This window comes from Balaenoptera musculus, chromosome 8 (assembly GCF_009873245.2).
Source record: "Balaenoptera musculus isolate JJ_BM4_2016_0621 chromosome 8, mBalMus1.pri.v3, whole genome shotgun sequence".
NCBI classification, from domain to species: Eukaryota; Metazoa; Chordata; class Mammalia; order Artiodactyla; family Balaenopteridae; genus Balaenoptera; species Balaenoptera musculus.
This window is the reverse complement of record NC_045792.1, coordinates 39,452,526-39,479,700: the sequence shown is the minus strand read 5'-3', so window position 1 is coordinate 39,479,700 and position 27,175 is coordinate 39,452,526. Positions and strand designations below refer to the sequence as shown.

At 35.1% G+C, this 27,175-nt stretch overlaps 1 protein-coding gene and 1 pseudogene across 4 annotated transcripts in view; one reads left to right on the top strand and one right to left on the bottom strand.

The window, feature by feature from the left end:
* Nucleotides 1-9,189: 9,189 nt before the first annotated feature.
* Nucleotides 9,190-27,175, bottom strand: part of SLC36A4 (solute carrier family 36 member 4) — a 44,050-nt gene continuing 26,064 nt past the window's right edge. For all 4 annotated transcript variants that reach the window (XM_036860095.1, XM_036860096.1, XM_036860099.1 and 1 more), the window contains 3 exons: nucleotides 24,363-24,532; nucleotides 15,994-16,163; nucleotides 9,190-10,337 (listed from right to left, as the gene is read on the bottom strand). In XM_036860095.1, the coding sequence (XP_036715990.1) occupies nucleotides 10,030-10,337; nucleotides 15,994-16,163; nucleotides 24,363-24,532 (648 nt within the window). In that variant the 3' untranslated portion in view covers nucleotides 9,190-10,029. The remainder of the gene's footprint in view (nucleotides 10,338-15,993; nucleotides 16,164-24,362; nucleotides 24,533-27,175) is intronic.
* On the top strand, nucleotides 12,707-14,682 carry LOC118898966 (annotated as a pseudogene).

The window sequence follows — 27,175 nt, the reverse complement described above, 5'->3', positions numbered from 1 at the left end:
AGGTTGCTTCCATGTCCTGGTTATTGTAAATAGTACTGCAATGAACATTGGGGTGCATGTGTCTTTTTGAATTATGGTTTTCTCTGGGTATATGCCCAGTAGTGAGATTGCTGGATCATATGGTAGTTCTATATTTAGTTCTTTAAGGAATCTGCATACTGTTCACCATAGTGGCTGTATCAATTTACATTCCCACCAACAGTGCAAGAGGGTTCCCTTTTCTCCACACCCTCTCAAGCATTTATTATTTGTAGATTTTTTGATGATGGCCATTCTGACAGGTGCGAGGTGATACCTCATGGTAGTTTTGATTTGCGTTTCTCTAATGATTAGTGATGTTGAGCATCCTTTCATGTGTTTGTTGACAATCTGTATATCTTCTTTAGAGAAATGTCTATTTAGGTCTTCTGCCCATTTTTAAATTGGGTGGCTTGTTTTTTTAATATTGGGCTGCATGAGCTGTTTTTATATTTTGGAGATTAATCCTTTGTCTGATGATTAATTTGCAAATATTTTCTCCCATTCTGAGGGTTGTATTTTCGTCTTGTTTATCGTTTCTTTGCTATGCAAAAGCTCTCAAGTTTCATTAGGTCCCATTTGTTTGTTTGTTCGAAGATTTTTAATCATAGTTTCAATTTCATTACTTGTGATTGGTCTGTTCATATTTTCTGTTTCTTCCTGGTTCAGTCTTGGAAGGTTATACCTTTCTAAGAATTTGTCCATTTCTTACAGGTTGTCCATTTTAGTGGCATACAGTTGCTAGTAGTAGTCTCTTAGGATGCTTTGTATTTCTGTGGTGTCTGTTGTAACTTCTCCTTTTTCATTTCTAAGTTTATTGATTTGAATCCTCTCCCTCTTTTTCTTGATGAGCCTGGCTAAAGGTTTATTAATTTTGTTTATCTTCTCAAAGAACCAGCTTTTAGTTTTATTGATCTTTGTTATTGTTTTCTTTGTTTCTATTTCATTTATTTCTGCTCTGATCTTTAGGATTTCTTTCCTTCTACTAGCACTGGGTTTTGTTTGTTCTTCTTTCTCTAGTCCTTTAAGTCTATGGTTAGATTGTTTATTTGAGATTTTTCTTGTTTCTTGAGGTAGGCTTGTATTGCTATAAACTTCCCTCTTAGAACTGCTTTTGCTGCATCCCATAGGTTTTGGATCGTTGTGTTTTCATTGTCATTTGTCTCTAGGTATTTTTTGATTTCCTCTTTGATTTCTTCAGTGATCTCTTGGTTATTGAGTAATGTATTGTTTAGCCTCCATGTGTTTGTGTTTTTTACATCTTTTTTCCCTGTAATTCATTTCTAATCTCATAGTGTTGAGGTCAGAAAAGATGCTTGATATAATTTCAATTTTCTTAACTTTACAGAAGCTTGATTTGTGATGCAAGATGTGAACTATCCTGGAGAATGTTCTGTGTTCACTCAAGAAGAAAGTGTAATCTGCTGTTTTTGGATGGAATGTCCTATAAATATCAGTTAAACCTATCTGGTCTATTGTGACATTTAAAGCTTGTGTTTCCTTATTAATTTTCTGTCTGGATGATCTGTCCATTAGTGTAAGTGAGTTGTTAAAATTCTCCACTATTATTATGTTACTGTCGATTTCCTCTTTTATAGCTGTTAGCATTTGCCTTATGTATTGAGGTGCTCCTATGTTGGGTGCATATATATTTATAATTGTTTTATCTTCTTCTTGGATTGATCCCTTGATCATTATGTAGTGTCCTTCCTTGTCTCTTGTAACATTCTTTATTTTAAAGTCTATTTTATCTGATACGAGTATTGCTACTCCAGCTTTCTTGTGATTTCCATTTGCATGGAATATCTTTTTCCATCCCTCACTTTCAGTCTATATGTGTCCCTAGGTCTAAAGTGGGTCTCTTGTAGACAGCATATATATGGATCTTGTTTTTGTATCCATTCAGTGAGCCTGTGTCTTTTGGTTGGAGCATTTAATCCATTCACGTTTAGGGTAATTATCAACATGTATGTTCCTATGACCATTTTCTTAATTGTGTTGGGTTTGTTTTTGTAGGTCCTTTTCTTCTCTTGTGTTTCCCACTTAGAGAAGTTTCTTTAGCATTTGTTGTAGAGCTGGTTTGGTGGTGATGAATTCTCTTAGCTTTTGCTTATCTGTAAATCTTTTGATTTCTCCATCAAATCTGAATGAGATCCTTGCAGGGTAGATTAATCTTGGTTGTAGTTTCTTCTCTTTCATCACTTTAAATATATCGTCCCACTCCCTTCTGGCTTGTAGAGTTTCTGCTGAGGAATCAGCTGTTAACCTTATGGGAGTTCCTTTGCATGTTATTTGTCATTTTTCCCTTGTTGCTTTCAATAATTTTTCTTTGTCTTTAAGTTTGCCAATTTGATTGCTATGTGTCTTGGCATATTTCTCCTTGGGCTTATCCTGCCTGGGACTCTGCGCTTCCTGGACTTGGGTGGCTGTTTCCTTTCCCATGTTAGGGAAATTTTCGACTATAATCTCTTCAAATATTTTCTCGGGTCCTTTCTCTCTCTCTTCTTCTGGGACCCCTATAATGAGAATGTTGGTATGTTTAATATTGTCCCAGAGGTCTCTTAAGCTGTCTTCATTTATTTTTCTTTTTTCTTTATTCCGTTCCGTGGCAGTGAATTCCACCATTCTGTCTTCCAGGTCACTTATCTATTCTTCTGCCTCAGTTATTCTGCTACTGATTCCCTCTAGTGTATTTTTCATTTCAGTTATTGTATTGTTCATCTCTGCTTGTTTGTTCTTTAATTCTTCTAGGTGTTTTTTCTTTAATTCTTCCAGGTCTTTGTTAAACATTTCTTGCATCTTCTCGACCTTTGCCTCCATTCTTTTTCTGAGGTCCTGGATCATCTTCACTATCATTATTCTGAATTATTTTTCTGGAAGGTTGCCTATCTGCACTTCATTTAGTTGCTTTTCTGGGTTTTATCTTGTTCCTTCATCTGGTACATAGTCCTCTGCCTTTTCATTTTGTGTATCTTTCTGTGAATGTGGTTTTCTTTCCACAGCCTGCAGAATTGTAGTTCTTCTTCCTTCTGCTGTCTGCCCTCTCTGCTATTCTTCTTAATTTCACTTTCCATTTTTAGCTATGTCTACAAAATGATCACCTTGGCAATCACTTTTCCCAACAGTGATAGCTTCTCATTCTTGATTTGCACTGGGGTCCGTCTCTGGCGTATACTGTGATGCACTTTGACAAGAGGTAGCTTCTCGGAACAGCCAGAGAATACTCTCCTGTGTGAGAAGATTCCAAGAAACTGAATGTATGACTCTTAGGAGCAAGGATCTATTAAGCATCAAAAGTTCAGGAAAATACCCTCAGATATCAGGACTAGATTTTATATTTTAGACAGATACTTTTTTAGGCAGAAATGGTCCACTTGCATTCTAAGTCAGATGTAATCTTTTGTACAATAGGCAGAAAGTGTAACCTCATTTTTTTTCCTACAGAACAATCTGCTTATATAAAACATGAAGACATAAAGGCTTGCGAAGAAGGATTTTCAATCTTTTCCTACTTATAGACTTCACATCCATTCCCAGAATCTCCTGAATATGTTTTTAAGGCTTGGCTATTTCATAGGATTTTCTATAAGAGACTCAGACTTGAGTGCTTTATAGTTCTGTAGCTGGCTGAGCTCACATACAAAGTGGAAAAGAGTGTCATCGGCCACAGTCATTCAGTAAATAGGCACAGGGCTGGAGGGGCCAGTACAAAAAGCTTGACTTGGCCCCTTCACTTGAAGATTTTATTAAGGGCCAGAACTCTAATATGGGTTTTTCCTTGTTATTTTTGTCATTTCATTCATTCATCCCACAAATATTTTTTGAGCTTCTCCAATGTGACTGACACTCTTCTAGGCACTGTATATTCAGTAGGGAACACAAATGACAAAACTGCCTCCTCCATGGAGCTTATATTCTCTAGGGGAGGACAGACAGAGAGGGAACCAAAAAATGAATATATGTATCTATACACACACACACACACGGTATGCTTGTAGAACTCCCAATTTAATAGAGAGATGGACACAGAAAATGAATTACCACAGTGTGGAAAGTGGGTTAATGAACCCAAGGTCATTTGCTGGTGTGAAGGAAGGAGTACACAACTCGTTCTGGGTGGGGGAGAGGATAGATGGGAAGGCTTCCTGGTAGAAGACATGCCTAAACTGAATCTTAACAATAACCAAGGATTGGCGAGGAAACAATGGGGGAGGGAGTAGAAGGAAGTAGTTTCAGCACGAAGACGTGATGAAGTCATGCAGATGAAAACCAGATGGTGTGTGGAGTGTTTGTGGTGCAACTGGCAATTTGGTGTAATTTGGAGGCTGAGGCAGGGAGTGAGTGAGGCCCTTGGTATTTGCACAGCTGAGGTTGGGGAAGGAGAGATTTAAGACAGGGGAGTTTGTAGCACCTAGTCTGTGCCCTCATGGAGTATTGTTAGGTACTGGAGCTACAAAAGTATGTAAGGCACTGTAGGTCCATGATCTGAAGGCGCTTGCTTCTGCACTGCCTATTTTTTGTTCACTTTCTTGTTCTACTCAAGACCTGCTCAGTCTTGATCCACACCCAGCATACCTTTCCTCTCCACTCAGTGCAGGCTGGGTGGTCAGTGTCCAGCCCTCGTCCTGTAGCCCAGATCTAGATCCAGGATGGAGGATGGGGAAGTTACTCCCTAATTCCTTGGCAAGATGAATGTATTAGCTTTCATTTGAGAAGCATTCTATTATCTCGTACAGGTGGTCCTGTGCTTCATGGCACCAGGTAACAGTGAAGATCAAAGACCTTCATACCATTTAAGCCTTCAAACAAATCTGTTTCCATAGGGAAACACTGAACCAAACCTGTTCTTCAAAAACTGATGTACTTTTTCTAAGAATTCTTTCCCCTGGGGTCTGTGGACCCCCTGAAATGTGAACCCCATAAATCTACATGCAAAATTTTGAGAGAATGTGCATATCTGTTAAGAACAAACACTAAACTTTTTACATTTAAAAAACCCCTAATTTTACAAGGTGGCCATATTTAATTTTTCTCCTCCAGCGAGTATTCCACAGGGTATTTCATTGCATTTATACCTGTATGTTATGTACCCAGTCCTATCCCCACTCTGTATTTTTTTGTTTGGCTGTTTGTTGTTTTTTTTTGGTCTTTATGTTCCTTCTGTTGCTTGACAAGAACATGTACTACTACTACTAAAGCTTTATAAACTCCTTGTTCCTCTCTCAAATTCTTATTTCTTTTTCTCTCACAGCCTTCCTTTAACTACTCACTTAAAAACAGTAAAACCCATCTCTTTCTCCTAGCACTATGGTTCCACTTTCTGCCGATCCTCCTGTCTTAGTCCAAAAGCATATTTTTACACAGCTGCAGGTAAAAATTAATTGTATGTATTTATTCTTTACCAAATTACTAATCTTCAATATAACATTAGTATAATTAATTTGATCCCCATTGTATTCTAGGCTAAGATATCCGAATTTATGATTTCCTTATTGTTGAACATTTAGGTCGTTTTCAGTTTTTCACTATTAAACATAATGTTGCCAATGCACCTTTAGGTATAGGGTCTTTCTCTTCTGATGAACTATAGTATGTCCTTTTATTAAGTTCAAAGAGCAGAATTATTGATGTAAAAGTATCAATACCTTTATGGTCTCTGATTTGGGGTTGGCATAATGCAAGCAAAATGTATTAGTGGGACTGGTACATATTCTTGACCTTAAGAGGGTGATAAACGACCTCATGGATGCAGCATATGCAGACTGCCCTCCCTGCATTCACTCTGAAGGAAGTTCTGGTCATGGTTTTGAGTAAGACCTTTCATTTTTTAGTCAACTTCTGCTCTTAAATCCCAGAGGTGCATAATATCAGCTTCCAAGATTGAGGGTCACATGACAAGGAATTAACCACAAAGACTTATTAAAATGTTATTATGAGAATATACTAGTGCCCTTTCCAGCTTATGACATTTGTCAATGTCATTTAACCTTATAAAAGAAAAATTTATTTAAAAAGGTATTTGCAAGCAAAATAATATTTTATTGAAAATTCAGAAGTTACAGTACTTTAAGACATTTTTTCATATTATAAAGAAAAATAAGTTAAAAGAAAAAGAATTAACTCAAGTGCACTGATATTTAGTTTTCATTCAAACAAACATCATTTTGAAAAACAAAAATCCATAGCTTAATTTATTCACGGTATAAACACGTATTTTCCTATTTCTTATCAAGAAAACTAATGGAATAATTTTCAGAGTGATCTTTCAACACGTCCCCTTCCTGGATCCAATTTAGATGGCAAATTAGTATTAGTATCTAACGCCACAGACTACTGGAGTGTGTGTATGTGTATACATAAGAACTAGGTAACCTTGATATAAAATTTTAAGAATGAGAGTGATTTGTCATTTCATTTTATCAGAGGGCAATAAACAGCATTTCTAAAGCATGTTTTCTTATCCCCTAGGTCAAAACCAACCACTTTCAGAAAGGTGTTTAGCCTAGTGAGCACTGGTGGCATAAACAAGATTAATTGTGGCTAATCATACTGCCAAAGTGTTAACTATTACAGTCAGCCATCTAGTGTTAAGAAGTATCTTGTTATGCCTTTTAGATCAAAGTCTCTCAAATTTTCTTATGAAGGGGCGCTAGTTGAGCCAAAAAGATTAAAAGACTCATTTTTTAAAAACTCATTTTATAGTATCAATGGTCTATATTTTTACCAAATTATTTTCTCAACAGAACATATTCATTGAGCCACTGGTATCACTTAAATAATTTTATCTGTTATTTCCATTAGCTCTATTATGTATCCTCTCCCTTTCAAATGAAGAAAGGAGTGGGTACATACTTTTCAGTAAACAAATGCAGTACTAAGTTGCTGTACTGCCATCTCTGGCATGTCAGTCCCAGAAGATGCCACGGGGAAGCTACAGTAAGCATGTCCACAGCTGGACATGGCACTAATGTAGGACGTCAATTAATATCCCAATTAATATTTGTACAGTACTTTACAGTTACAGAGCTTTTCTGTAACTACTATGAAAATAGTGAATGAAATCACCCCAGGTTAGGACATTTACAACATGCACGTTGCATAAAATGCTTACAAAAATGTTAATTGCATCACATAGGCAAAAGGCAGAAATTGTTTTAATAGAGGAGAATCCAGAGAGGACAGAATTAAAACATAACGTAGCACTTGCTAACACAGTGCTTGTTTTCATTTGGTAACACCATACAAATTGGTCTTTAACTAAGAAAAAACTAGATCTTACTTCAGTTGTGGAGAAATCTGGCCATGGGGGGACAAGAAAATACTCTGATAAAAAATAAAAAAGGTCTGAAAGCCACTGTTTTGACAAGTTGACTCTGAAACTGGTGAAACCCTTTTGGCTGTAAGGGAACAGTGATGACTGACTTAGCTCAGAGGTCATCAGAGGTGAACAAAGCTTTCCTTTCCCCGCCGCCACTCCACTAGTAGAAAAGGTTCACAGGCACCTGATTAGCTTTCAGAGAAGAGGGTGCTTTACTGTGGTGGCAGATGAAATGCTGAAGTCATTTAAGCTATAATGTAATGGACCAAAGAGACTGGATACAAAATTTGACAGGTGTAATCACTCTCATTTTTCCAGGTCCCAAAATAAAATCAACAGCTGGTTTAATCAAAATATCTTCTCCAAGAATCTTAGAAAATGTTATGACTCATTAAAACTAAATTTTCAGAGGAAAAATACTGCTTGATTTTTTGCAAATAAAACACATCATTAAAAATCCTTAAATAAGAGTGCGTTTATACATCTAAATAGTATTTCTTGTTAAGAATTAAAACTGCTCTCTCCCTTCTTAGCCCCTCCTCCTTTCTGCATTTCAACTTTTCTCTTGTATTTAAAGTACTGATAATTTAGTGAACTGAGTACTGGATGTCGAGTCAGCACTCATTGCTTAAGGAAGCCTGGTTGATAAGGTACTCAACATTTGTTCATTGAATCTAAAATTTATATATTGCTATTATCAGCTATTTGAAATTTCATTAAATGTGATAAATTCCATAAGGAAAATAAACAAAGGCGAAAGTATAAAAATAAAATATCACAGATAGACTAGAAATACTATCTGAAGACAGCTGACAAAAACCTAATAGTGCTTTCTATTAAATAATAGTTTTCAAGTCATATTATACCAAGTTATACATTAAAAAACACCTAATTTACTCTTAGATTCAAGACTATATAACATTAGTTTCAATGACAATTACTTTTCCTATAACTTCTTCTGCATTCTCCCGTGACTAAAGGTTCAACATAACAGATTTGACATAAAAGTGTCACAAACAATTACTGGTGATTCTCAATGCAAATGTTTTTTAAAAAGTTTTGATTCTTAAGAATTTGTACCAAAATAAAGCTTCTGATATATCTTTGGATTATACTTGATGACTCAATGATGTAAGCAAAAAAATACTTGAACATTTACATATAAAAATATAGAATATATACACTACTGTGATCTTGGTGATATCTCAGAGTATTACAAATTAGAGTAACACCAACCTGACTAAAAAGTTCGATGAGTTTTAAAGTATGAGTTAAAAAAAAAATCAAGATTCTTAGTTTTAAATTTAACCATTTTCATATTCCATGCCCACTGAGATTCTTTGTTTTGGTTAATAACTGGGCTTGAAGAATATGGAGGAGTAAAAGGTATTTCTCTGGAAGAAGCCTGGAGCGTCTCAGTATCTAGCAGAGAGTTTATTATTGTCTTGATTTTTCCTAGGCCTGAATCTCTTTCTCTTATTCTGCCCATTCAGATCAATGGAAAGCTATGATAAGGAAAGCCATGAGGCCGAAAAGAGTACACAAGTCCTGCACTGTGTCAGGTCTCTATTTTTTGCCATTAGGAAAGATAGTGTCTACAAACCTAGAAAGAAAGAAACAATAAGGAGAGCTGAATCCACACACGGGACAGCTGGGCACCTTCTACCAGCCAGCAGTTAAACCAGCAAGGCATTTCTATTCTGTTTAAAAAGCATTGCTTCTTTCCCATGTTGAGGCTTATATGGCCGTAGTGCAGGCTTTTTAGAGTTCCCTGACTTTCTGCTCAGGTCACGTATACTGGTCAAAGACCATGACTTACAAAATATTGAAATATAATTAAACAGACTTAATACTAAAGTTAAACAACATAATTTATTCTTTTTCTAGGATGTGAAATGAAAGATAAAAAATCGTGGACTGGGAATCAAAAGATCACGTTCTCTTCATCTCAAGGCTGAGTGGTCTTGATCAAGTTACTTAACCATCCTGGGTATCCATTTCCTCAGGTTAAAAAAAATAAGGGAATATGTATTGGATAACTTTTAAAGTCTCTCAAATTTGGTTGAAACACTAAGTCAGAATCTTGCACAGTGCCTTCTGGTTTTCATTATGAAGATCAGCTACCATTACAGAATAGTGTAAAAATAATTCTGGTTTGGGGGATTTTCTGATTCTTACATTATGGCTAATGAGAGTTTTCTAAACTTCCGGGGGTAGACATAAGTATTTGGCTCTCTAATAAAAATATATTCAAGATATTTCTACATTATATACAAAGTACACTTTAAAATTCATTGGGATGGTCAGATTTTAGTCACCTATACTTCTTTAATTCTCTTATTGTTGAAACCCTGTTCTCTCCTCAACTGCGTGGCAATAGAGTAGCATGGAGGTAAAAAAGAGAATCCTGATTAAAGTATTTGATTGAGAGAAGAATAACAGAAGCATTTTTATTCTTTAATTTTTTTAACATTTTAATTTTTCCAATTTTCAGAACTAAAATTTTTGAAATTGCTGCTAATACTTAAAACCACGAATCCGTCGTAGTTTATCAGTATTGGTAAAGAATTATAATTTACTGCCAAAATATCAATGTTGTGCCGAAAGAAAACAGTTTTTAAGTATATGGCGATGTGTTCTAATGGTTCTTACTTTCATCATTTTCAGACTTGAGACTCATAATTCTGCTTCTACTATTTCAAACCAGATGTAAAGCATGTCGAATTCAAATTTAAAGAGGAACTTTGTGGAGTGCCAGCGAAAACTTTGGGAGTAGGATAAATAATTTCTTCAACAGTCACATATGTACCTAACAAGAAACCAACAACTCCAGTGAACGCGATAGAAATATTTTTCAGGATCATCCATATATTGTAGTGCTCCTTAGAAAATGTAAGAATTTCAACCAGAGGCGGTAGGATCAGGGCCAATGTGCTGCTGCTCACCGCTCCGACGAAGGAAATCACAATGTCTAAACGAGGAATCAGAATCGCTCCAGCACCTAGAAAATTGAAAATACAAATTTTTCTTATGTAAATATTTAATACTTACATGAATACTAACTGTAGATACATTCACTACATTAAAATTAATTGATGCAAGTAGGCACTACTAAACTATTGCTTGTGGAAGAATCTGTCATATTCTGTTCTGAGCTAAAAAAGAAAACAAAGAAAGAAACCAAAACAGTGAGTGATATTTCTTGGACTTTGACTTATCAACAGAGTTTCTTACATAAACGACTTTTAATTTTTGCTATGAAATTCTGGGTGAAGAATGTATTTTCATTACTCTGCCATATAGCTCATTCTATAAAGCACAAAACCTGGGGTGGTGTGATATAAATAAATCATTAAATAAATGAGAGAGAAGAGAGAGCTATTCCTTACATTAGAATTCCAATTAACCAAAACAGAAGAAACAATGGAAATAGAAAATCATTATTAAGCAAATACCACAGTAATAACTGTTGCAGGAAAAGTCGCTGAAGGATGCTAAAATTAGTGGGCAAAAACTGTATGAGAACAGGATATCGCCCTACAAGATATTTATCAATTATAAAGGGAAAAAGAGTACCTTTACAGTGGAGACATCTGACAGACACCACCTTAACCAAGTGATCAAAGTTAACATCACCAGTAATAAGAAATATTTATGCCACGATATGATGTATTGAGAAGTGCAAAGCATCACCTGTGGCATTCTTGTTAAAAATGCTTAACTTCAACCTAATCATAAGAAAGCATCACACAAATCTACACTGAAGGAAATTCTGCAAAATTACTGACACTTCAAAGCATCAAGGTAAATAAAGAAAGATAAAAAAAGATAACTGCCAAGACTGGAGGAGACTAAGTAGACATGACAACTAAATTCAGGTGGGACCTTGGATTGGCTCCTTGATCTGAAAAAGGGTATCAGTGGGAAAACTAGCAAAATCAAAACAAGGTCAATTAGTTAACAGCATTGTATTAATGTTAATTTCCTTAACTATATTGTGGTATGTTAAGCTGATAACATTAGAGGAAATTGAGTAAAGGGTTTATGGTAATTCTACTTTCTTTTACAACTTTTCTAAGTTATTTCAAAATGAAAAGTTAAAAAAAAATAATGTACCATTATTGTCAACAGGATTTTAGTCCAAGGTACCATCAAGTCTTCTCCAAGTTTTGATCTGGCACTTTCTTGATCTTATCTTTATCTTACCAAATATCAACAGAAGGTTTGCAAAAATCAAGACTTATATTCGGGACTTCCCTGGTAGCGCAGTGGTTAAGAATCCGCTTGCCAATGCAGGGGACATGGGTTCGAGCCCTGGTCCGGGAAGATCCCACATGCCGCGGAGCAACTAAGCCCGTGCGCCACAACTACTGAGCCTGCGCTCTAGAGCCCGTGTGCCACAATTACTGAAGCCCGCATGCCTAGAGCCTGTGCTCTGCAACAAGAGAAGCCACCGCAATGAGAAGCCCGTGCACCGCAACAAAGAGTAGCCAGTGCTCGCCACAACTAGAGAAAGCCCGCGCACAGCAACGAAGACCCAACGCAGCCAAAAATAAATAAATTAAATAAATAAAAATTTAAAAAAAGACTCATATTCTTTCTCCAAATTGTCCTTAGATGGTTCACTGAATGATTTGTTGAGGGTTGGAGTTGCCATCAGAAATAACAGCTGAGTTTGCTCACATGAAAGCTGTGACAACTATATCACCACTGCCACCAAAGGTGACAATGTAACCACAGTTCTGGCTGTGGGGACTCTAATTATGTATGTGTTGGCTTTCTTTTACTTGTCTTCAAAAGGTATTAGTTTTCTCTCCAATCTTTGTTATCCCTCTCTTTTATTTCTAAGTTTACTTCCTTTTGCTTTTCTTTTTTCTGTGTCTTTGTCTCTTACTGAACTTTCTGTGATACATATACAATTTAATTCATGCTCTTTGTAATTAAGTCTTGAGTCTGCAGTCTACCGGCTTCTTTGCTTCTTAATTTTCAGTTTATGGTTTTCTCCCTTCCCCTATTCTCTTTGTGGCCCTCGATGTTTTTCGGGAGGATGTGGGATTAATTTGGAACCACCACATTTCTTAGAACCATACATTATTATTTACCACTTTTTATTTAAATTATTACAAAAGCTAAAACCCTAAAAATTATTTTGAAATCATAAATCTAGCTGCACACCTACAAGGCTGAAGTACAAGAAACCTTCCTAAGTAAAACAACTGAATTTGAAGAAGTTGGAACTCTAAACTAGAAATACTTTATAAAGTGGACCCCTGTTTAATGGATGTGTGCTACATCCTTTTAACATTTCTCTAAGGGAACTATAAAGCATAACTCTCAAACAAAATTAGAACCTTTTAAAATTCATTGACTATGTCCATTTTGTGGAAACATGCTTCACCTACTCATAGTAGGTGGCAGTATTTAAAAGGACAACTATACAAACATGACTACAACCTTGCCATCTGAAGAATGGAATCTATTTTTCATCATTAGTGTCTTCCAATAATCCAATCTGTTACTAGTAAATCAAGTGAAATGTTGGAAAACCATGCGGAAGAACACTATAGTATTTTAGAATTTATTCATTCAGACTAAAATTCCACTTATCAAACACTTAAATCATGAAATTTATTGATTAAAGTCATTCTTTAAATGTTATATAACCAACAAATATTTGCGAGTAAAAATGGCTTGAAACGTTATTTGATAATGTTATTAGTTAGACAAGGAAGAGAAATATATACACTTTAGGCAAATCCAACATAGAAGAACTCAAAAATCACAAAAACAGTAAGTCAAAGGATAGCTTGGGATAAGGACAGTTTATTCATTACAAATATTCGCTATAGGATTACTATAAATAGGTTGACCCATGTCATTTACAGACAGTTGTTATGAATATATCTATTAAGTACTAATTAAGCTTATTCAGTATTTCCCAAAACTATATTATAGAGAAAAAGAATGTATCCTTAAGGTACAAAGTTTCCTCTAACATGAAAAAAAGCCTATTTAGGTCCATTTTTTTGCATTTAAATGGTGAAAGCAGATATATCAGAAAAATAAAATAAAATGCTTGATATTATAACATCAACAACAAAACTGTGAGAAACACTCTAGCACATAAATTTTAATTACACAAATAGTGAATGGTCCTCTCCATATACCTACTGACTCTTAAGATAGAATATTAGGGTACAGAATGGTACTTTTTCTCATCTGCAGTGACAACTAACTTAAATGAAGGATTTTAGTATATCTTCTTAGTATTCTACAAACTACCAAAGATTTATGCTTTATGTGGTTATAGTTTACTAAAAGTAGAAAGCATACTCTCAAATCAAGGGCTTTTCAAATTAGAAATAGCAGAAGGATCAATGAATTGGACAATAACAGAAATAAGTAGTATTTAACACATTTTGCAGGTTCAATTCAAACAGGGGATCAAAATACTGGTGTCAAATCAAAATTTAACAGCTTTTTCTACAGGTTTGCTTTTAAAATAAAAGGCATTTATTGTAGTCCAAGGTGGCCTTTGGCCAGTTTCTATCCACTCTTCTCCCTCACCTGTGCGATGCCTATCTAGCAGGTAAGTGCCTACAGGGAACATGCAGGAAGAGTCTGACCCATCCTTTCAAGCTTTTGAGTTCCACCAAGAAGATACTGTGAAATGGTGATTCAAATACTAAATGGAGACTTGGACATAACCAGTATAATCCAAGCTGATGATGAGCCCACTACTTTGAAGACCCATCCTGTAAACGTGGATTCAGTACTTGGAAAGGATTATGGAACGCTGAAACATGCAAACCCAGCTGAGCCTCCACTCTCATTGCTAGTGCTGCATTGCCTGCTCTACGGACATGACAAGGTCCCATCAGCTCTCCACACATTCATCAGTAAAGAGCCTGACCCAGAATCTTTTCAAGTGCTTTGGAGAACAGATTCAAAACAGTCCTGACATGAATATCAGTTGGCTTTTACTTTAATTTGGAAGGATGGGCCAAAGACGTAAATTAAGCTCAGTGTCCAATGATGTGTTTCAGTGAAGTAGGACAGAATATTGCATTGTTTGTGTTCTCTTTGTTCAAAGAATGCTGTAAATATAACCCTCATATATGGTTAAGTAGGTTTACCTATTTTTAACTAAAAGAAAGAAGCAGCAAAGAAAAAGCTGCAATCCTCTGTGACATGAACTCAGCTCCTGAGGAAAAGCCCTGGCTTCTGGGAATAAACCCTGGTAACAGATGTGCAGTATGGTCTGTACCTCAGGAGACAGGCAGCTCAACATAACGACAGCAGCCAATGTGCAGAAACGGATGAAGTTATTAAAATTCAGTAACTAACTCTAAAAGGAGACATACTTTCAGAAGAGAACTGTCTTACATCTACTGATGAAAGGACTTTGACTGAAATAAGTCTTTGTATTTAGTAGTTGTCAAAATGTCAATAAAAGCAATGTGTAAAAAATATTCCAAAATGTTTTAAAATAACCTTTTCCTACTGAATGTTTCATTAGTCATCAAAGTATGGGCTTATTGATGTCATTCCTCAATGTGATTTCCCTTATTAGTTTACTTATTTCATTTAAATGATTACTTTGAAAAATAAGTTTTATCTAATTTTCCCAGTTTTGCTTTTGCTTTGAACACAATGTAATACACCCAGTTCTTTAAATCTAGGCATAAGCTCCACCCCAAGCTGCTCAATGTAATTTACAGAGTTGCCCAGAATTTCTAGTTCTACCATTCTCTAACCTTGAGTGGGCCAAGATGGTTATTCACATCTTCTATAGAATTTCCAAACCTGCTTGTTCCCCAATCCCCAGTAATCTGGTCCCTGGTATCATTCATTCTAAGCAATCCCATTAGTTAGATCAGTGTTGCAGTCACCTTTCTATTTGTGATTATAGTACAAGTGGTGACAATAAAACAATAATTTCTAACTACTGGGTTAATATTTTTAAATGTCTTATCTTCATTTCATAGTTGAGGAAAGAAGGACTCAAAGATGGTTTGTAACTTACCTAAAGACACCAGCAAGTAAGTGGGAGGCCTGAGTTTGAACCGTCAGTTCAGTGTGACTGTAAAACTCATACTCTTTCCACTATCCCAAACTCAAGCTCCCTCTCCATGAGTCTCCATCCTTAATTCTACCTTGTGGAGGCATTCTACAATGTGAAACTTTAATAAGAGATTATATACACTCCTTCAAATAGTAAGTAAAATAAGCCACTGAAATTATTAAAGACCAAAACAGAAAAAAACCCATTCGTATAGGTAGACATGGAGAGTTAAAATGTTAAATATACAAAAGTTAACAGATACAAAAAAGCTGAGGAAAACTAGAAAACCAAAGTAAAATGTGTATCAACAATATAAGGGGTCGTTTATGCGTCTGATTTAAATATACTTATATCTCAATCATGAGTGAGGTCATTTCCAAAATAATAATTTGATTAGTTGTTTTAAGTGTGATAGGATCTAGTTTGTGTTTTTCTTCTATAGCCATAGAATAACAGAATTTTAAACCAAAATGTATCCCAGCTAGGCGAACAAAATTGTTTTAAAAATATAAAAAATATACTTTTAAGTAGCTTCACTATAAGAAATTCAACAATAAAAATCATTATGCTATAAATATGCAGTGATACTTACAAGTAATAGTAACCAAGAAGGACCTTATTGCAAATTCACAGATTTGCTTCCATTTAGCATGAAATTTGGATGTGATCACAGGGATAACTATCTCTGCTGGAACATAGAACTGAATTGAATATGTCACAAAGATGCCGAAGGAATAGAGAATTTTCACTGACTGATATAACCTGTTAAAAAATTTCAAAATTTAGTCATTCTTTTATTTCCAGCTTTATTGAGGTATGACTGACCAATAAAATTATAATACATTTAAAGTCTACAACATGATGATTTGACATATGTATACATTGTAAAAGAATTCCCACGACTGAATTAATTAACAAACATATCCATCACCTCACATATTTGCCTTTTTTTTCCGTTTTGGCAGTAACACTTTGATTCTACTCTCTTGGCAATTTCAATTATATAACACATATCAACCACAGTCACCATGTTATACATTAGATCCTCAGACCTTACTCATCTTTTAACCGAAAATTTGTACCCTTTTACCAAACTCTCCTCTTCTTCCCCATCCACCAGTCCCTGGCAACCACCAATCTATTCTCTGTTTATTTGAGTCATTAAAAGTAAAGTTAGATTCATATTAAGACAACAACATGCATGAACCTGGCAGGCATTATGCTAAGTGGAATAAGCCAGAGAAAGACAAATACTGCATGGTATCACTTAGATGTCAAGATTATAAACAGTTTCCTAAACTGTCGTCAAGCAAGAAGGAATTCGATAAGTCTCCTTCTATAATGTATTCATCATACGAGTGAAGGAGGAAGGAAGAAAGCTGAGTAGAAATAGATTTGAGGGAGGGGATATGGGGATATATGTATACATATAGCTGATTCACTTTGTTATACAGCAGAAACTAACACAACGTTGTAAAGCAATTATACTCCAATAAAGATGTTAAAAAAAAATGAAGTCCCCAAAATACAAAGCGAAAAAATTGTAAAAAAAAAAAAAAAAAGAGAAATACATTTGAAAATACTACAAACAGCATAATTAAGGCAAGAAGGAATACCTTAGGGCTAGCAACAATACTATCTTAATTTTAAAATGATTCAAGATATATTTCTCAGCTTGATGCTTAAAGTTTAAACACAAATGGTCAAGCTATTGAAATGTACAAAATAACCAAAAGATTGCTTCATATACTCTGATACATAATTGTGGAGAATTAAATGAATATTCTTAGTTTATTATTACAACATTCCTTTTTTTCTAATTATATTTTAACTTACATGTTTTAAAAATATGATTACCAATATATCTAAAAATATATCATTATATATATAAGTATAATTACTTTTCTATTTATATAAAACAAATTGTATGGGTTAAGAATCTGGTTATTATTAATACCATTCAGTAATATTAATTACATGTAATTACTATCACTTGGTGTTACACAGAGTAGAAATGGGAAATAAAATGGTTTGGGTCTTTTAGAAGCTGGTATATTTGCTAATCATCCACCAAAGAGTAATATAGATATGAGTGTTTAAGAGAAGCACTACAGTCTTTTAAAATTAACTCTTCCACTTTTACTTCTTTTCTGCATTAAGAACCCACTAATTTCTATGTTTGATATCTACATTTTCAAGTACTATTTTTCTCTACTCAACTTTTCTATATCTTATCAACCTTTGTTCGCATTTTGGTTTTAAGCATTATCTGTGGTAATTGTCCATAGGTACTAAGTTTTAGAAATGAAGAGTTGAAAGAAGAATCTACCCAGTAAACTGTCTCTCAAAAGGATAAAAAAACTTGCTTAAAGTGATAGGAATTTGTTTTGATGATATATAAGAACATAAAACAACTTTTAAATGACATATGGTACACGTTAAAAAGGTATTTTAAAATTCAGTGCCACGGACTTCCCTGGCGGTCCAGTGGTTAACACTGCCTTCCAATGCAGCAGGTGTAGGTTTGATCCCTGGTTGGGGAACTAGGATCCCACATGCTGCGGAGTGCAGCTAAAAATTTAAAAAAAAAAAAAAAGAAAGAAAGAAAACAAGTCTTAAAAACAAAACAAAACAAAACTCAGTGCCAAAGTTCTTGAAAGTTAGAGGTTATGTTTTATTCTTCTCTGTATAACCCCCCATACACTTGGCAGGGGATAGATACTTATTAAATGTTAATTAAATTAATACTAATGATCAAAAATGGGTATGGATAGGTGATTCTTAGAAACTACGTCTAATCAATATCACAAATAAAAATACTTCAAAAATAAAATGACTCTTGCTTGAAAACAAAGTCTGTTATACTGGTAGCAAAGAAACGTAGTATCTTAGTAAAGACCAGAAATATATTTTTTAAATAATTATTTTGCAGTCAATATATAGAATCAGATTATGGGGGAGAAAACAACTAAGTAGTCCAGTGAAAACATAAGTTTTGAAAACAGAGGATTTCAAACATTGCAATGTTTCTATTCTTTTCCCCACATTGGCTAAGAAATCAATACCTAAACAAAATTTATAGATAAGAATATCTTAATTTTTTTAAACCTAACCTGGGAAATAGGTGGCTGACTGATTCTCTTTCTCTCAAGGTTGAATACAGAAACTACTCTTGGAAAGAATCTAATAACTCACTTTCCCTCTTGGACCTTTCATGACGGTCAAGAATCTCGAGGGTTAAGATCTGTCAAGAAGTCTTTGTGAGAACTAGCTATAATCCTGTAGCATGTCCACTAGAATGTAAGCACTCTGAGGGAGAGATTTTTTATCTCTTCACTGCTGTATCACTAGTGCCTGGGAACACTTCCTAGTACAAAAAACACATACAATAAATATCTGTTAGATGAAAAATGAATTTGATAGATGCCCTACATTTTAAATTTAATAATATTCACTGTGAGGAAGAAAGTGACAGACAGAGGAAAGGAAAGGCAGAAGCCGTTTGGGCCAGGATTCCTAGATATAGGCAACTTTAGTATTGGAAGATCATTAAGAATTTCTGAGGGAGAGGACAGAGGGAATAGTCCAGAATATACAAATCTTCTTTTCCCAGTTTCCTTAAATCTACTGCTCTACTTCTTTATTTACTGTGCCTCTCAGTGAGTCCATTCTTGCCTAAATATTTTCATCTTAGGTAACAAACTCTTCAGAGTTCAGCTCCCTGATTGTGTGGTAGGATCAATTAAGATGTAGCTTGATTACCTGCCACTATTTGTCAGCTTTATTTCCCAGAATACTCAGCCTCCTAGCTCCTATATGCTACAAACATGAGCTCAGACTTAAGGTTTGTTCTGTTTTGGGGGGAAAATGAAGTCCCAATTCAATATTCTAAATAAATTAAAATACCTACCCCATACCTTCCCTGTTCTTATATGCTTCTTTCCTATTTTTGGTTGAATCTTCCCTATCCATTGTGTGCTGCACAAAGAATGCCACGTGTGAGGCAGCACAAGTCACCTAACTGCTTCTCAGTGTTTGTCTATATGAAAGCCTAATATCCTTGAAATCTGTTAGTGGAAGTGTGTCTGCTATTTGGGTTACTTTAGTGGAAATCTTGGAAAACCACTGCTAAAACATCATTCAACTAAGACTAGTAGTAACAGGAGAAATGCTTTTATGCCTAGAATACTATTTAACAAACGTTTACTAAGTGCCTCTTAAATGCTGAGTAATGCGCTAGATTGTGGAGATGCATCACAAACCCAGAAGATGCAGGGTTCCTGCCGTCAAGGTGCTAATGTTCTAGCTCAGAATTGTGAATTTACTTCATTATCATCTTTAAAATACACCCTTTACTTCAAAAGCTAAATGCAATATGTTGAACAATATTATTCCTAACTAGTTTTAAAAAATGACGCCTCACTAAGATTGAGGGTAATAAATAATAATAACTTGGAGCCTCTCTAATCCATACTTGCTTTATTCTGGGGCTGCCTTCTAATTCAATCTTTTCTTGTAGAAATACCCTGTATGAACTCTGAGACTTTAAGTCAATATGGCATCAAAAGCCCTTTACAGCTTCCCATAGCTAGTAGCTATGAGTTCCCTAGGCTCTTGTGACAGTCATTGGATTTCATGCCCAGCCAATAAAGAGTACACTGTACATTCTCTAAATTGCTAGGCCTATTGCCTGAAGCACGGGTGGGTTGGGGGGAGAAGAGACTCATACATAGCATTTCAAAAAAGGAACATTAGGTATAACCCCATGACTATTCTAGTCCAAACTTCTCATTTTGGAAGACTATCACTATAACAGACAAGTATCTCCTCTCCAGTATCCCTCAGCCATGGCTAGTATCTTAACTGCCCCAGCTGCAGACCATAAAGAAATAAGACTATAGGCCACAGAAGGCATATATACACAATGAGGTGTTACAAGTTCTCTAAAGGAGAGTATCTTGACTTGCTTTCCTGTTTTTCCCAGATTTTTGTTTCTTAGGATACAAGGCTCTCCTAAATAAAAAAGCAGGTGTCTAGCTAGGCTTTCTTGAATAGAAACTATGATCTGATAGTCCCTTTTTAATCAAGGTTTGCGACTAGTTCCGTTCTAACTGGGGAGCCACAGCAATTAGGGATAAGGCAAGAGGTGGGAAGGGGATGCAGAAAAAGGGAAGGATTAATTAAAGCTACTGCAGGGGCAGTATCACATGCTCAGGATTTAGTTGTGAATACCAAAAGCATTCCCTCCACATCCTTGCTCACTGCTCCTTCACCATGTTCTTAACTCCCTGCGGACAGGAACATCCCAACTTGACATGCATGCACTCTCACCTTCGCCCTTAAGACTTTCTTTAAATACTTTCGTGAGTAAGAGTAGGGAAGAATTCTGAGATTGTTTCCCCACCTACATTTTATACTTGACATTAAAACTACTTGTCAAATTTATTTATAAATTTGTTTTCAGGATTTAGTCTAAATATTATTCCAAGTGGAGAAAAATACCATTCTATTTTCTAGACATTATACTGTCTTTGAAAGAGGAACTAAGCTACCATAATTTTTAGCCTTGATTCTCTTATATTAAGCTGTTTAAGATTCTACTCCACATTAAACTATTATAAAAAAAGAAAAAAGAAGCACATTTGAAGGAAACAAAATTACATAATCAACTATAAAATAGGTTAATGAAATAAATGCTGAACAACCGTATATCTTGTTGGTAGTCATGTCTCCAGCTTGAAACAAATGTATGACATTAAAACATGTTCCATCTTGAAATACCTTTGTAAATATGTCATAGCTAAAGTAAAACTATAATTTAAAAATAAAAAGATAAACACACTGCATGTATGCCTCTGTGCAACCTGGAAACTATTCTAGGTACTTTCTCTCTGTCATAAATAGTTCCCTGCATACCTTTGTTCTAACAACATTCTGGACTCTAGTGAAGACCCAGGATGCAAATGATTACTGAATAGCAGTCAAACTCTCATTAGGAAGCCAGCCAAAATATATACTATTTATTTATTTATTTTTTTTATGGGAAACAATGCTTTATTTTCTTTTAACATCTTTATTGGAGTATAATTGCTTTACAATGGTGTGTTAGTTTCTGCTTTATAACAAAGTGAATCAGTTATACATATACATATGTTCCCATATCTCTTCCCTCTTGCGTCTCCCTCCCTCCCACCCTCCCTATCCCACCCCTCTAGGTGGTCACAAAGCACTGTGCTGATCTCCCTGTGCCATGTGGCTGCTTCCCACTAGCTATCTATTTTACAAAATATATACTATTTAAACTTAAGGTTTCACAGACTTCTATCCAAGCAGCTAAAGGAGCAGTGTGATATTAATTAAATCAGCATTTATTCTTTGCATTTATCAAAACTAAGGAGTTACCTTCCATTTCATAAATAAGGTAGCAAGTCTGCATCGTAATGACTGCCAATATCTTTTTTAAACCTCCAAAGACCAATCTCTGGAAGAAGAAAAAACCCTATATATTGCTTCATTTAGCAGAATATGGTTCTAATATTAAAGAGAATATTAAGATATATATAATATTAATATGAATATTAATACTATTTACCTACAGTTGACCCTGGACCAACACAGAGCTGAGGGGTGCCAACCCCCGCAGTTGAAAATTCACGTATAACTTTTGATTCCCCCGAAACTTAACTACTAATAGCCTACTGTTGACTGGAAGCCTTACTGATAACATAAACAGTCAATTAACGCATATTTTGGATGTTATATGTATAGCTACATATATTTTATAGATTTATGACATACCTAACTTTTTAATTTTTTTGATACTTCTCGGCTATGTAGTTTCTGAGTTTTTTCAAATTGTCACAAATCTCAACAATTTTTTCTAGGAAGTGGGTCAAAAAAGATCTTTCTGCAATTTATGTCAAAGAGTGTTCTACCTGTGTTTTCCTCTAAGAGTTTTATAGTGTCTGGCCTTACATTAAGGTCTTTAATCCATTTTGAGTTTATTTTTGTGTATGGTGTTAGGGAGTGTTCTAATTTCGTTCTTTTACATGTGGCTGTCCTGTTTTCCCACCTCCTAGAGTAATGAAAATAAAAACAAAAAAAAACCAAATGGGACCTAATGAAACTTAAAAGCTTTTTCACAGCAAAGGAAACTATAAAGAAGACGAAAAGACAACCCTCATAATGCGAGAAAATATTTGCAAATGAAGCAACTGACAAAGGATTAATCTCCAAAATATACAAGCAGCTCATGTAGCTCAATACTAAAAAAGAGACAAACAAATCAAAAAATAGGCAGAAGACCTAAATAGACATTTCTCCAAAGAAGATATACAGAGTGCCAACAAACACATGAAAAGGTGCTCCACATCACTAATTATCAGAGAAATGCAAATCAAAACTACAATGAGGTATCACCTCACACTGGTCAGAATGGCCATCATCAAAAAATCTACAAACAATAAATGCTGGAGAGGGTGTGGAGAAAAGGGAACCCTCTTGCACTGTGGGTAGGAATGTCAATTGATACAGCCACTATGGAGAACAGTATGGAGGTTCCTTAAAAAACTAAAAATAGAACTACCATATGAACCAGCAGTCTCACTACTGGGCATATACCCAGAGAAAACCATAATTCAAAAAGACACATGCACCCCAATGTTCACTGCAGCACTATTTACAATAGCCACGACATGGCAGCAACCTAAATGTCCATCAACAGAGGAATGGATAAAGAAGATGCGATACATATATACAATGGAATATTACTCAGCCATAAAAAGGAATGAAACTGGGTCATTTGTAGAGACGTGGATGGACCTAGAAAGTGTCATACAGAGTGAAGTAAGTCAGAAAGAGAAAAACAAATATCGTATATTAACACATATATTTGGAATCTAGAAAAATGGTATAGATGATCTTATTTGCAAAGCAGAAATAGAGACACAGACATAGAGGACAAATGTATGGATACCAAGGGGGAAGGAGGGTTGGGAGGAATTGGGAGATTGGGATTGACATATATACACTATTGATACTATGTATAAAATAGACAACTAATGAGAACATACTGTATAGCACAGGGAACTCTACTTAGTGCACTGTGGTGACCTAAATGGGAAGGAAATCCAAAACAGAGGGGATATATGTATATGTACAGCTGATTCATTTTGCTGTACAGTAGAAACTAACATAACATTGTAAAGCAACTATACTCCAATAAAAATTAATCAAAAAAATTTTTTTTCTAATATGTTAACTGAAAAAAATCCACGTATAAGTGGACCAATGCAGTTCAAACCCATGTTGTTTGAGGGTCAACTGTACAATGTGACCTAACTGTGTTCAGAAAGGACTTGGGGCACATACAGTATTAGAGGTGACCAGTAAAACAGTGAGGGCCATGAGTGATGGGTTGTATTGTTTTATCAGGAACCCAGAGTGTTGGATTTTTGACAGCAAGGATAAGTATTAAATTTTTTTAATAAAGTGAGTCCATATTAAAAGATTCATGTTTTGTATGGACACCAAGGAGGGAAAGCGCGGAGTGGTGGTGGTGTGATGAATTGGGAGATTGCAATTGACATGTATACACTGATATGTATAAAATGGATAACTAATAAGAACCTGCTGTATAAAAAAATAAATAAAATTCGAAAAATCCAAAAAATAAAAATAAATAAATAAATAACAGAGTCATGTTTTACTCTTATATGTTACTCAAATTTGGAACACCCTATAATTTTGAATCTCTTAAAAAAATCTCACAAGAATATGTAAAATCACAGATGATCTCTTCTGAAGATTATGAAAAAAATTTAGATTACACAAACAAAGAAATCACAGTAAAGATTTTAAATGTTTAAATCATAAAACCAAGAATACACCTTTATCATGAAACATTGGTAAATTATATCTACAAAATACACAAACTAGGTTAACAAACTCTTGTCTACCTACCACACATCTTGGGGAAGATTTAAAGTTATGCTGCCTTTGATTTCATCATGGAAACACATATATCCTAAGGTAGCTAATGTTACATACAGAGTTGTAACAATTCCCATGCCAATATTCAATGCTTGGGTGAAGCGTTTTGATTCTTTCATTTGGTTTTCCAGTGGAAGGACCTAAGAAGAGAATGCAAGTAATTTAAAACAATCTAATATCCCGTCTTATACGTACACAAATTAATCTTTCTATAGTTTATATGCAACACATAATTGTTGTATTTTTCTACGTGTTATATATTTTTTTCACACTACAGATTTTTTTATTCTTAAAATAAAAAGATTTGAAATCAGCTCTTAGTAGGCAAAACTGTCTGTCAGGTTTTTTAAAATAAACTTCTTACTCTGGAATAATTTTAGATTTACAGAAAAGATGCAGAGATAAACAGAAGACTCCCATATACTCCTGACCAGCTTCTGCTATTGTTAACATTTCACACAACCTAAGTACCTGTGTTACAACTAAGAACCAATATTGGTACATTATTATTAAACTCCAAACTTTATTTGGATTTCACTAGTTTTCCCACTAACTTTCCTTTTTCTGCTACAGGGTCCCATCCAGGACAGCACATTGCATTTTGCTGTCCTGTCTCCTCAATCTCCTCTGGTCTGTGGCAGTTTCTCAATCCTTCCTTATTATACATTACCTTGATAGTTTTGAGGAGCATTGGTTAGGTATTTGGTACACTGTCGCTCTATTTGGGTTGTCTGATGTTTTCTTCATGACTAGACTGGGAAAATAGGTTTCAGAAAAGGATACCACAGAGGTGCAGTGCCCTTCTCATCACACATGCTATCAACATGATTTATCCCTGGTGAAGTTAATTTTGATCACTTGGGCAAGGCAGTGTTTGCCAGGTTTCTCTGCCTGTAAAGATTTTTCCTCCTCCCTCATCATACTCTATTCATTGGAAGTAAGTCACTACAGATAGAGGGGATTAAATTAGAGCTCCTGGAGGGGGGGTATTTACATAAGTTATTTGAAAATCTGCCCTATGTACTTATTTATTTAATCATTTATTTGTATTAGTAAGGATTCATGTATATTTGTTTTATACTTTGAGCATGAATCCCAAACACTATTATTTATTTTGTTGCTCATATCGTTCCATCTTTGGTCATCGTGAGTTCTGTCAGGTTGGGTCCTGGGTCCCTTTGACATGCATCCATTCTTCTGTTTTTTGAGCACTTCCATACTTGCTGGCACTACAAGATGCTCCAGACCCACACTGAATTTCCTTGCTTCAGCCCTACAATCAGCTATTTCTCCAAAGAACTTTGGTTCCATTGCTGGAGAATTGTATTTAGAACTCAGGATCTGGGTGCTGAGTGTGCTCATTGCTACTGGGTGCCACTGCTTCCAGTTCTCTCAGCAGACAGAGTTAGGAAATATATGTATGTATACGAACCCATGTATATACATGTCTGTAATTGTTTCTTTTTTTTTTTTTTATTTTTACAAGAGATAAATAGACTGACACCAAGCATTGTACATGGATGACCACAACAAAAGCAACAATGATTGCAATTACCAAACATGAAACACACTCATACTATGTCATAATATTGACATTCAGTCCAGTAATCCTCCACTGTAACAGCTCCTTTACTTTGCAGTGAAAATTGATTTGTATATTCTTTGCCTCTGAGTCCTTGTGGGATTTTTTTTTTTTTTAATTCAGACAGAAAGTCACAAAAATTATACTGTAATTGTTTCTATATCTATCCATCTGTATCTAATGTCCGTCAATTTAATAAGATGAATATTTTCATTATGGGGGGAAAAAAAAAACCTTTAAAAGAAAAAAGGCTAACTGCAAAGTTAATTTTTTAGGCAAATCTTTGGAGATTTTGGCCATACAATTTGACCATGCAGTAAAAGACACTAAGTAATAATAATAACAAGTATTTACTGAGTGCTTACAACGTGCTAGGTATTTTTCAAAAGCTTTGCATGTAATACATCCCATAGTATTTACAATAACCTCATGAGATAATAACTAATTTCATCTCCACTTTTCAGGTGCGTTAGTCAGGTCGACATGGAAATTTTAAGTGATTAACGGAAAAGAAAACAGTGAACAATTTGTATGTTCCGGAGATAATCCAGACCTGAAATAAGAAGCTAAAGTCAAGAACGGTGTCAATACAGCTAGAAAAGGAGGAAGAGAAGGAAATGAACATTTACAGAGGTTCCCTCAAGCAGCATTAAGTGTTTTACACATAATCTCATTTATGGAATAGATTTGGAGAAATATGAAAAGAAGACTCAACATGTCTTAATTACTGACTGGAATGGGGAAACCAGGGACACAGTGAAAAGAAGTACTCCAATATTTCAAGCTTGAGTGACTGGAAGTAAAACTAAAATAGAGAAATGAGAAAGTGAAACTGGTTTTAGATTAAAAAAAAAAGGTTATCTGTCAGACTTCGGAGCTGTTGAATTTGAGATGTCAGAGGAACAACACTTAACTGGAAATGTCCAACAGTTAACTAGAGATTACTAGTGAAAGCAGAAATAAAAATCTACACTTATGGCTGTAACACGGATAAGTGGAGCTGTAAGAATTAGTGAGAATTCTCTAAAGGAGAATTCAGAGAGAGCAGAAACCCAAGTAAAATGGCATAAAATTGTCTTTTAGTTCTGTTTTGTCTGTGGTTCATATAAACAGATGTTTATGAGTGGTTTTGCTCCCATACCAAACCATCAGGCTATGAAACATAAGCTATGGAGTAAACAGCAATATTCTACTTTCCCCA